This window comes from Triticum dicoccoides, chromosome 4A (assembly GCF_002162155.2).
Source record: "Triticum dicoccoides isolate Atlit2015 ecotype Zavitan chromosome 4A, WEW_v2.0, whole genome shotgun sequence".
Classification (NCBI taxonomy): domain Eukaryota; kingdom Viridiplantae; phylum Streptophyta; class Magnoliopsida; order Poales; family Poaceae; genus Triticum; species Triticum dicoccoides.
Window position 1 is genome coordinate 592,827,795 of NC_041386.1, and position 12,317 is coordinate 592,840,111.

A 12,317-nucleotide genomic window follows, 5' to 3' on the forward strand; every position below is an offset into this window, starting at 1 on the left:
GCATCTGCGTTAATCCACATCAGCAGAACTAATTTAGCCACTAAATTTAAAATTTAATGGTCAATATCTGTTGGAAAATCCTGGCTCATTAAGGGAAGAGGTTGCCCTCCTTTTGGACAACTATTCATTCATACAAACTCTAAAGCAGTAAGAATTCATGTTTTTAATTTACACAATAATGCTCAAATAGAGTAGTTCCTAGTCTGTCTGTGCAGGCGCACGGGTTGATGACTAGTATATAGAATAGATATAAATAGAGATAGAAATAATAAAGATCTTTTTTTGCGGAATACAATAATGAAGACCTGACAGATGCGATCTATGTAGGTAGGATTATGTAGATCCAGCTGGTATGCTATGGTTAAGTACACTTATTTAGATCTAACGGTTGTGAGTTACTAATAAGTAAACTGATGGACCAATCACCCGCAAAAAAAAAACTGATGGACCAATGGATCGAGTACAATAATGTTGATCTAACAGTTGTGATATCCTAAGAGCAGAATTGATGATTTAATGATTGTTTTCCAAAAGGCGTGATCTGTACGTAAAAAACTAAAAATCCTCTTGAAACTATGATCTTTGGTTCTCTCTCTCAAAAAAAAACTATGATCTTTGATAGGATCGATTTTGCTCACGGCAGTGCAGCCGTGCACTTCATGAACAGCGCACTAACAGCGACTATATATGTTGTCCCCTTCGATTATTGGACCCTTTTCCTCCTCACATATGACTGTCCAGTTACTGTGCTTCCCAGACAGTAACTGCAAACCAGACGCACGCACACAAATCAATCCAGAATTTAAGGCAACAAAATAGAAAACTCCCATTTGCCCTAAATAGGCCTCCTCGGACGATTAGACCTCGCCGGCCGAGTCACCAGCCGGACAACCAACTCATGGATCGGCTCCCTCTTCCTGGGGGCGGCCCCAGAGCCGCAGCCAATACCCCTTTCTTCGTCGCGATGGATCAGTACGTCGCATCCACATCAGCTTCACCACCGGAAAAGGCGCCGGCGGCAGCACCGCTCCCGGCCCCGGAACACTGTGGAAAGTCCAGCTACAACAGGAGATCATCTGACACGATCAAGGCCAAGATCATGTCGCATCCTCTCTATCCGGCTCTGCTCGGAGCCTTCATAGACTGCCGGAAAGTACGTACTGTATATATATATATAGACCAGCACAGCTTGTATCTTTGCTGCCCTGCTGTTTCTTATTTTGTTATTTTTCCTCTGCCTAATAAGGTCGGAGCGCCGCCGGAAGTCGTTGGTGGGCTCTCCTCCCTTGTCGACGAGCTCCGGCCAAATTCAGCCGGCATGCAGGAACAGCCGGCGGACCCAGAGCTCGACCAGTTCATGGTAACAAGTATTACATGATTAGTTTAGCTAGCTGGAGCATAATTATTTGCATACATGGATCTAGCTAGCGATATGCTTTTGTGTGTGTGTGTGTGTGTGCAGCAGACCTACCGTGATATGCTGGTGATGTACAGTCAGGAGCTCACGAGGCAAATCCAAGAAGCCAATCAGTTCTTGAGGAGCGCCGAGGCCCATATCGACTCGTTTGCACCAGGTGCGTGCATGCTTAATTAATTACACCAAGTTATTTTTGCGGGCTTGTCTTTCTAGGATTGGGATAATGCCAAGACAGTTGCAGCCTTGCGGTTTCCTATACTTTATTTGTCATATTTGTTTTTTGCGGCAATACTTTTTGTATGGAAACTTCCCATCTATTCATATTTTACTACAATGAACACAAGAAATAATAAGAATATATCGAGACTCGAAAACCATCTAGTGATGACTACAAGCATTGAAGCAAGCCGAAGGCACGCCGCCGTCTATTTGTCATCACCTATGAAAGAAAACAAGTGTCAGTGTAGCGTACCATGTGGTGTGTATAATTCCCGAACCTCTAGCTTAATTAGGACTCTTAAATGTCTTGAAGTGGTAAACTTTTATCGATAAGAAGGGAATTTGAGGCCAACATGGTATCAAGGTTGTCTGTGTGCATCTTGTGATCCAGAGGCCGTGGTTCTCCCCTTATAAAAAACATGGCAAAGGTGATATAACCGCAAGAAGTATAAACTCGATCTCAACATTGCAAGATGCGCACAGCCCCATCAAGTCGACAATCCCTCAAAAAATAACAGTGTCATCGTCTGACACAAAAAAGATGAAGAATGTCTTAGGACGTTGGGGTAAACAACTTGCACCCAAGCCATACACTAAACCGGCATTCATGTGGGGTAAACACCTCTTTGATTAGGGGTGTAAATATGTGACCCTCAGGGTTCCTCTTCTTAGCTCAACCAAATGTACTTAATTTATAAAAGTGGGATGACTTCTGAAAATTTAGTTTATTTAGATGAACTAAAGAGGGCCAGAGAATGCTCTAAAGGGTACCAATTTGTACCCCTATCCCTGATCATCTGCTCACACCGCATACATGCTAGTTTGAACAACTTCATGTGCTCCGACCGCTGAAGCATAAACTATTTATGGAACCAACACGTAAATGAGTGTACAACGTGCAAAGGAGTACAAGTCTTCTTTTTGTCAAGAACCATATCGCTCTTGGATAGCAAAAGAACCCAACATAAGACACCGCCCCCATCAAGATATGAGAGGAAAGCTTCTTATTGATACCTACAACTAGGTGTCAAAATAGTATGCACATTACAATATGGATGTATATTTAAGGTCACCATGACTATAGACCAAACAACTCGAGCGAACTTGTATTCTGGTCACAATAAAAGACCAGAGTTTAGTGAACAATATATATAGGCACCTTTAGGGTAGAAAATGCGATTGTACATGTACTTAAGATACTGAGCTCCCTAGGGATGCTAGCTTCTGGTGTGCCGGGGCTTAAAGGGTCACTGATGGGACCAGTAATAAGGGAGTGAATCAATATATGTGTGTGATGTTTATGTTTACTTCGAGGTGAACGTGTGACGCCCATATGTTAATTTATGTGCTACGTGTAATAACGGCACACCCACACACAGAACAATTTAGTATACCTCGCACACCAGACACCCTATCTCGCCAACAAACAAAAAACACAAATGTTATTAAAAGCGCGCCTACCTCAGATGAAACACACAATAGTATTAATGAAGCAACTAGCCGTAACAGGCTGGAAAGAAAAACTTGACTCAAGACTGAAGAATGGTGTGGGAAAACATGCATTGCCCTCTGGTGGTTATAGAAACATGTAACTACCAAATTTTCATTGGATACAAAACCCACTACCACTAACACCTCTTGAGTTAGCAAGAAGTATTTCTAGTCAACTTAGGAACATATATGCCCCCAAGTTTTATTTATTTACCATAGCTATGTATGAAGCCACTGCTGAACCGGGCATAATCAAGCTATAAGATTTGCCACCTCAGTTTTTTATGAGTTTGGGAGAGAGAAGAGGAGTGGATTGTAAACCTATAGCGGGCTGCAACATGGACTCCAATACACTTTGCCAGAAACAAGATGGGTAAGACATTAGTGACATAATATGTAGAGCTAGCGTCTACCATATGGATATGCTTTTAGATTGACTATATATATGATGTGGCGAAATAGAGCATTAGCCTTGGGAAAATACACAGGAGATCCTGGGTGCTCCACACCCCTGTACAAATATGAAACATAAAAGAATACCAATTATTTAAAAAAAATCTGAAATTTAGGGATATTAAACCTGGGTTCTCAATCTACTTCCGTGTGAAGTTCCGTGAAAAAATACTAGTAAACGTATCCATGGCAAATGAAATACTGTCCGAACAAAAATACACCCAGACAGTTTTTTTATACATAGGAAATTTATCTTTTTTACCACGAATACGCTTCCTGTTATTTTTTCACAAAATTTCACACGGGAGTAGATCAGGAACCTAGGTTTGATATCCCAAAATCCCAGTTTTTTAATATTTTTTAAATGTAATGTTATTATAGGGGTGTGGAGCATCCGGGTGCTACAAATCCGCTTCCATTAGCCTTGCTCTTAGAGCTAGGTTCATATATACCCCCTTCGTTTCAGTATACAAAACGTATTGTTATTTTCAAAAGCCAAACATTTGTATGTTTGATCAAGTTTATAGAATGATCATATTAGCATCTACAATATCAAATAAAGAAAATATAAATATATTTATGGTGAATCTAATGATACTGATTTGACGTTGTAGATATTGCAAATCAAACACAAAAACTTAGTTGTCCCAAATCTTGATTGCTAGCTAGATGCTCCATTATGAGAGTAAAAGCAAAAAGGCGTACTGTATGAGACACCCGTTGCCTTGTCTTGGAAAAGAGAAGCATGGAGATGGAGGCACATGCATGCTGAAACGGCACGTACGGCCACATGGCAAAGCAACTGCTGGCCAGCTACCCCGCTACCACACCATGGTTGCCATAGTTGAACGCTGCAACACGACAGACACGCACAGTGACATATGGATACTCCCGTGCGGAGACGCCCGTTGATGCATATGCACATGTCAGCCTTGGCGCTGCATGCATGCGGTTGCGATCTCGCCACGCATACATGATAGTACATGCATGGGCATGTGCTCGTCTGGCTGAAATGTTCTCTGCCTCCGTTGGCCGTACCGCCCGATTATTATCCAGCTTTTTGTGCCTGCATGATTGCATAGGATCAATTAGCTTGATCTGAAAGAGATCATGGTCAGTTCGATATTGGATGGTGTGGTGGTGGTGGACTGGTGGTGGGGCGTGCTACCATGCATGTTCTGTGGTGATCTGGTGGTTACATTACATGTGCAGCTAGCCAGCAGCCGATCGATCGATGATAGCAAAAGCAAACCGATCGATCTAGTGATAATATTTGCGTCAATTTATAGCACACTATCTTTCTAGCTAACGTTGGCTCGTTAGATGAAACTACTAATTACTGACCTATATATGTCTTTGGTTATTTGCTGGATCGTTGCCGTGTGTCTTAAGCAACTGGCGACAACAACGGCGAGTGCGGGGGTTCTTCTTCTGAAGATGAGCAGGAGACCTGCGACGTCGCCGGCCTGCCTTCCGGCAAGGGCAAGCAGCTGAAGAGCCAGCCCCTGGACAAGTACAGCGGCTACCTGAGAGGCCTCTGGAGGGAACTCTCCGGGAAGAAGAAGAAGAAGAAGAGCGGGAGGCTGCCGAGGGAGGCGCGCCAGAGGCTCCTGTACTGGTGGCAGCTGCACCAGGGATGGCCCTACCCATCGGTACGTGCTTGGCTACGTACTTTGGGTTCATGCATGCATGCATGCATGCATACATGGAGATCGTTACGTACTCCTATCTTGGTTTTTGAGCTTCGTACTGATAGCTAATGGCGACATACGTAACGTGCATGCGTTCCAGGAACCGGAGAAGCAGGCGTTGGCTGAGTCGACGGGGCTCGACACGAGGCAGATCAACAACTGGTTCATCAACCAGAGGAAGCGGCACTGGAGGCAGGCGCCGCCGGCGACGAGTAGCAGGTTGCAGCATATCAACGCCGGTGCTTCCAGCAGCAGCTCTCCTGCCGTCCTTGGGATGGAAGGCCAGCACTTCACCGGACGGAGTGGGTATCCCGACGGTGGTCCGTTGAGACTCTGATCAGTGGGCATATACCATCGTATTCCACACACGTCCAGACGTGCCTGCGGTAGATTTGATTTATTGCAGAGTGAAGTTCATGATAGAGCGTAAACGTGATCAACTCAACAATAATTTTTCCAACCATCGACTATAGTTAAATAATGAGGCCGGTATAAGCCATCATGCCCAGCTAGGTGTAAAAGAATGTATATTGGGCGGGGCCGGAATGGGCCAGGCCAAGTGAAAACACTTCATTCCTTCTCTCAAGGCTAATTTATGTGAATTGACAGAATAGAGAGATTGTCTAAAAAGAGAAATAATTGAGCGCGCGCGAGAGAGACACACAGAGAGAGAGAGAGAGAGAGAGAGAGAGAGAGAGAGAGAGAGAGAGAGAGATTGAAACGGTTTATTAAAAATAAAATGGATTTTATGTTGTGCAATTTTTTAATAGGCCACATACATACATGGACCTCTAATTGGGGTTGCATTTTAGCATATTGTAAGTTTTTTTCATAAAGGACCCTGGAACTATACTAAAATTAAGCAGTGATACAACGCAACCCAGAAAAGCAGGTCCTGAGGGCATCTCCAGCCGCGCCCCCAGGAAGGCCTCCCCAGTCGATTTTTTCGCGTCGGCGCCGAAAAAACGGCCCAGTCGCGCCCCCAGGAGCCCGATTTTCGCCGGTTTGGGCCGAAAACAGCGCCGGCGGACCCAGGCCGAACCCGGCACGCTGGGGGCGCCCGGGGGCGCCGGGGCGAGCTGTTTTGGCGCGAAAAAGCCGCGGGCCAGCTGCGTCAGCGACTCGGCGCCTCGTCTTCCCCCAACGGCCTCAGTTCCCGCGGGGAATCAATTGCAAGGCTGCCGTCGGTCAGCCTTGCCATTGATTCCTCACGGGCGGCGCGTCACGGGACGGCGGGCCGACGCCTCCCCTCCCTCGCACGCGTACACACGGACGCGGCGCGGCTATAAAAGCCGGTGGCCTCCACTCGCCTGTGCCCACACCAGCCCCGCCCCTCGCCGCCGTCCAGCCCCTCCCTCTCCCTACCTCTCCCGAGCGCCGCCGCCCAGCCCCTCCCTCTACCTCTCCCGAGCCCGCCCAGCCCCGCCGTCGCCATGGCAGAACGCTTCCCCGGAGACGAGGCGGCGGCCAACGGCTTCGGCCGCCGTTCGCTCCGCGAACAGGAGTCCTGGCTCCTGTTCCAGGCGAACATCCCGGCGCCGCCGGACATGCGCGCCGGGCCGACGAGGTGGAGACTCAGCGCCGGGGGAGTGCCCATTCCCCCGTTGCCCGACGCCGAGGAAGTCGAGGTCGTGCGGGCCTCCCTCACCGACGCGCAACTCTCCCTCCCCCAGTACGCCGCCGACAACCACGCGGCATGGGCGGCGTATTTCGAGCGCCGCCAGTAGCAGCGCTGGGCGTCCACCAACGGCGCGCCGGTGGTCGGCGGCCGGCAGAACAGTGAGGGGCGCCACCTGTGGTGGGGTGTCCCCGGCCGCATGCTCGAGGGCACGCTCACGTACCTCGAGGGCGGCAATGACTCGCCGTTGGCGTACCCCCGGCGAGGGTGGCCGCCCCGGCGCAGCACCGACGCGTCGGGCCGTGGGCGCCAAGGAGGTTCGGGTCCTCCTCCTCGTCTTCTTCCTCCCGATCCTCGCCGCACTCCTCCGGCACTCCGGCCCTGCTCGGCGTCAAGGCCGAGCCCGCGGCGGAGACGCCGCTCGGCCGGTGCACTCGCAGCGCCGGCATCGTCATCAACGAGGGCGGCCGGCGCGCCTCCCCCTCGTCGGCTCCTCCGCGCTTCGTCAAGCCAAAGACGAAGCCGGGGCTGGCGCCGGTGAAGGCGGAGCCGGGGCTGGCGCCGGTGAAGGCGGAGTTCAAGGACGACGACGCGACCCTAGAATGGGCGCGCCAGGACTCCATTGCGATGGAGAAGGCGCGCCGGGAGAAGGAGAAGGAGCGCCAGTGCGCCGCCCTACGCCACTTTGAGGAGCGCCGACGCGGCTGCGATGAAGGCGGGGTCGTCGTCTTACGCGACAGCAACGACGAGGACGACGCGCCGCCGCCAGCCCGCCATGGCGACGCCGGGCAGGGGTCCAGCAGGGGCGCCCGCGTCAAGGAGGAGAAGGCCGACGACGACGATGGCGGCGACGGCGGCGACGACTTCAGCCCCTTTCTTTTTTTTAGGTTAGGTTAATATAATGAAAATGCGCGAATTTCGCCAAAATTTGCCGTGTTTGATCAAAATTTAACTATTTTTTATCATAACTTCGCCGAACGGTCCTTCTTTTTTTTTAATACGCGCCTGGGGCGGCCCTGTGGGCCGACGGCTGGGGACCGACTCACCCTCAGGGCCATTTTTTGCGCCGGCTCACCCTCAGTCGGCGCTTTTTGACGCCCCCTGAGGGGCCAACGGTTGGAGATGCCCTGAGTAACCGATCCAACATCGTCACCTACGCGAGATGAGGGTGCGCTGCTGTCGCTGTCGCCGCTGCCGCTCCCTACGAAGCCAGCGAAACCCTTAGTTGTGCATGCGGATTTTTGACGACGGGAAGTCTCCACCTTCAGTCTAAAGGACCAGCACGCCGGAGAAGAGCCAAAACCAGTACTGTGTCACAACTTGCGCCGGACAAACACCGGCGAGAGCACGTAGAACCAGAGACCAACAATCACTCTTGAAGATACAGTGAAGCCAGCCATCGACGTACAACACAATCTCCATGATGTCGGGTTCACCTCCAACACAACGCCCGCACCAGGAGAGAACACTGACGAGAGGGAGCACAGATCAGGAAGACCTCATTGGCTCAAGCGTTGCCGTCGCTCCCACAAAAGCGCCGCCACGAGCCACGTACACCCACACCCTATATACACACTAGACGCACAGATCCGGGGTTCCCCCACCATTCCGCTGCCGGAGCAGCCGAAGAAGGGAGGGGAACCCACGCGGTGCTGGGGAATTGGGTTGGAACTTGAATCGCCTTCCTGACGAGCGGTTACCTTTCCTCTAAGGCATATTGTAAGTTAACTCACTAGTATGTTTTGGCTAATGAGGCACTGAATCCTTTTTTATTCACCTGCAAAAAAGGAAAATCTTTTTTTATGAATATATATCCTTCATAGATTCTTTATTTTTTGAGAAACGTATCATCCAAAACTAAACCAGGGGTAAAGCCAGTTTTACCTCCTAGGCCCAAAAAAAGTTCGGTTTCATCCGAGCGTCAGGTTGTGTACCATGGGCGTGTCTGTTGGAATATGCCCTAGAGGATAAGAGTTCGTATTCTATGCTATAACTGCTATTATCCTGGAAATTGCGCTTCAATGAAAAACTCATAAGCACGTGTGGAATGATAAGCGGTAAAACCTGATTCCTAGTCTTGCCTCTAGGACTAGCTCAAGTGTTGTTTGTGATCGTGTTTTCCGGATATTGGGATATCGTTAAGTGTAATGATAGTCCAAAAACAACTATGAGAATATGATGTTGGCAGAGCGATCATAGTGAATTGACCCAACTTGTTTCGTTATACTTTGAGATACTACCGTCACAAGTCAATCATTATATGACGGATAGTTAACATATGCTTTAGTTTCTTAGACCATGAGAGTATCGTAGTCACTTCTTACTGTACGACGGACTTTGGGGTTGCTCAAACATCATCTGTAACATGATGATCATAACGACAACTTACAGGTTCATCGGAAATTTTGATAAGGGCTAGATAGCTCAAGAGTGGGATTTTCTCCTTTGACGATGGAGAGATATTCTTAGGCCCTTTCGGTGTGACATCCATCATCGTCGGGCTAGATGCAAGTGACTAGGTCACGAGGATGTCGAACATGTCAACGAGAAAGAAGAACAAAACCGGTAACGAGGAGGTTGGTATAGTAGCATGAGTATGACTCAAGAGGATACTGATATATCTCATCTCGGGTGTTGTAAAGTATCAAGAAGCAAAGGGGATATCACATGAGAACCAATGGTTCACTCGAATGCCATTCGTGTATTCATAGGGATCAATATGGATGTCAACGGTTCCGCTATTGGCCATTGAACGAAATAGGTTTTGTTCATGTCTATGTTTTGCCGAACCTACAGGGTCACAAACTTAAGGGAATCACGATCTGTTGAGTGTTAGTGGAGTGGAAGTTATGAGAAAATATTCTCGGAATAGTTCTGGAATACAAGAAATATTTTTGACAGAGTACCGAAAGAGTTTCAATGTTTCCAAAAATGTTCTAGGAGGTTCTGGGAAGGTCCTAGGAACTGTTGGTGATTTCCAGAAGGTTACGGAACTGTCCGGATAAATCCAGAGGGTCCCTTGTGCAATGACACCTTGGATGGGCCAAGGGGTAAGGCCCACGAGGCTTTAGGTCTATGCAAAAGGGGTTTTGCAGAGGACAGGGGCCACACGTCGTGGTCCGTGGCGTTTCTAGAAACACCGGGAAACTTGGCGTTTCGTGCTGGAATCCGAGGAGGACTCTTCCTTGCGATCCAAACTGACTTTTGGGAAGCCCCTTCCCCAAGTTGCGGCCTCAAGAATCAACATATAAATAGAGGGGCAGGGGTAGCCCCTAGAACATAAGTTTTGGAGTCTCCTCTAGTTCTCTCTTGTTCGAGTTCTCGTCTACTTTGATCTAAACTAGATATAGTTCTAGTTCTGTGTGATTCTTAAAATAAAGAAGCCCTATGCGGTTCTCTTCTTCTTCCTCCAATTTTTCGGTGATGATTAGCTCTGAACGGCGAAAAGCGCTCTCGGATCATGAAACATGTACGCTTGCAATCTGTAGAGGGGTCGTGCTCTCGGTCTTTTGTTTGACGGATCGTCATGGACAGTTCGAGGGGGCTTCAAGCATGATCTACATGAACTCTTATTCCACTGCATCTCGAAGTTGGAAATGATTGAATCTAACATTGTATGCATCTTCATAGTGATCCGATACCTTTACTTAATATCATTTTACTTTTTTTTTACTTTTCTTACATTACAAAAATATTGTAAAAACATATTCCCCCGTCGCGAAATAAGTGTCGTTCATCTAGTACAACTTACACAAAAAGTTCATACTAAATCAGCAACACTTATTTTGGAACGGTAATATATATTTTAGAAAATTAATTCCTTAAACATTCATCATGCATTTAAAATTGTTAACACCGTGTAGAGCATTTATTCACACATTTTTATAGATTTTTTAGTATTATTCAAAACTAATCGTGATATTTTGAAAATGATCAAGCATTTCAAAAAAAGTTCCATGACTTAAACCAATAATTATAGAAATTTTCAAAACTTCCAAATAATTACAAAATAAATAATTGAAAAAATGTTAATGAATTTTTTAAAAAAGTGTTCACGTGGTCAAACATATGTTCGTAACATTGTTAAAAATATTATAATGTAAAATAGTGGTCATATTTAAAAAAGATATACCAACAGAAAATTATTAATCACTTATTGAAAATATATTTGACATGTATTTGAAAAGAAGTTCATAACATGGATTTGAAAAATGTTCAGTATCTATTTCAAAAATGTTCAATGTATATAAAAGAGGTCAATTTATAGAAAATTTACAATATGTATTGAAAAAAAGGATAGACATGTATTTGAAAAAGGAAAAGATATTAAAAATTTAATAAAAATGAAAAACCAAAAGACCTTAAAGGCAAACCGATCTAAACCGATCTACCAAAACTGCTGTACTGAGCCAGCCCACTAAGGAAAGACGCCGCAGAGTGCCCGATGCGAGCTAAGATAGGTCTGCTAATATTACACGTATAGCATTGGCGAGAGGTCCTTGCAGCGCTTTATGTGCGGCCAGCGAACACTCATAGCCCCGCTCGTGTGGCCGGACTCACCAAACGCAGATTACTGGCTAGCCCGGGTTGCCTCCCTCACTCGTTCGTTTGACACGTAGACCGTTGATTTAAGAAAAGACATGTATCTGAGTAAATTTGTAATTTTGGAAAAAACGCAAATTTGGAGGTAGTTCATTAAATTGAAAAGGGTTCATGAATTTGATTTTTTTATAAATTTGATTTTTTTTCATGAAATTGAAAACTGTTCACGTCATTAAAAAAGTTCACAAAAATTGTTACAAAGTTCAAGAATTTTCAAATTTTCATAAATTTAGAATTCTTTTTGCAAATGTCTCAAACGTTCTCACATTTGATAACGGTTAATTTTTAAAAAAAAATATGTATAATTGAAAGAGTTCTTGAAATTGAAAAAGGGCAGAAAAGTAAAAAAGGGGAAAAGAAAAGAGTAAATGAAATAGAGAATAATAAGGAAAAATGGAGAAACCAAACAAAAGCCAGAGAGAAAACATCCAAAAGCTTCTCGAAACCCCAAAACATATACCGGAGAGAAGTGTCATAAATGGGTCTGTCCATTGCGATCGAAAAGTCTGCATGACGTATGATTAACAGTACAAGTAACGCCTTAAGCGCTGAATAAGATCTGGCAGCATTGGCAGTGTACCATGGAGTAAAAGCATTGGAATTGAGCGTCGAGCAGATTCTTGCACATATTTTGTACCATGAACACACGACCTTATTTGTAAGAGGATGTCCTTTTTCTCAAGAAATTTTGATAACACTCCACTACAAAAATCAAGGTTTCTACACCCTCAAAAAGGTAATTATTAATTTGTCTTCATTCCAAGAACAACAATCCTACACGTACAAAAGCTGTTACACGCGATTTAGGTAATCTTCCTCTTAACCC

At 46.2% G+C, this 12,317-nt stretch overlaps 1 protein-coding gene across 1 annotated transcript; it reads left to right on the forward strand.

The window, feature by feature from the left end:
* The first annotated feature begins 786 nt into the window (after positions 1–786).
* On the forward strand, positions 787–5,826 carry LOC119289263 (homeobox protein knotted-1-like 4). Its single transcript, XM_037568622.1, has 5 exons — positions 787–1,153; positions 1,247–1,360; positions 1,463–1,574; positions 4,973–5,232; positions 5,372–5,826. Exons 1-5 carry the CDS (start codon positions 899–901, stop codon positions 5,606–5,608), a joined length of 978 nt encoding a protein of 325 aa, XP_037424519.1. The 5' UTR covers positions 787–898; the 3' UTR covers positions 5,609–5,826.
* The last annotated feature ends 6,491 nt before the right edge of the window (positions 5,827–12,317 follow it).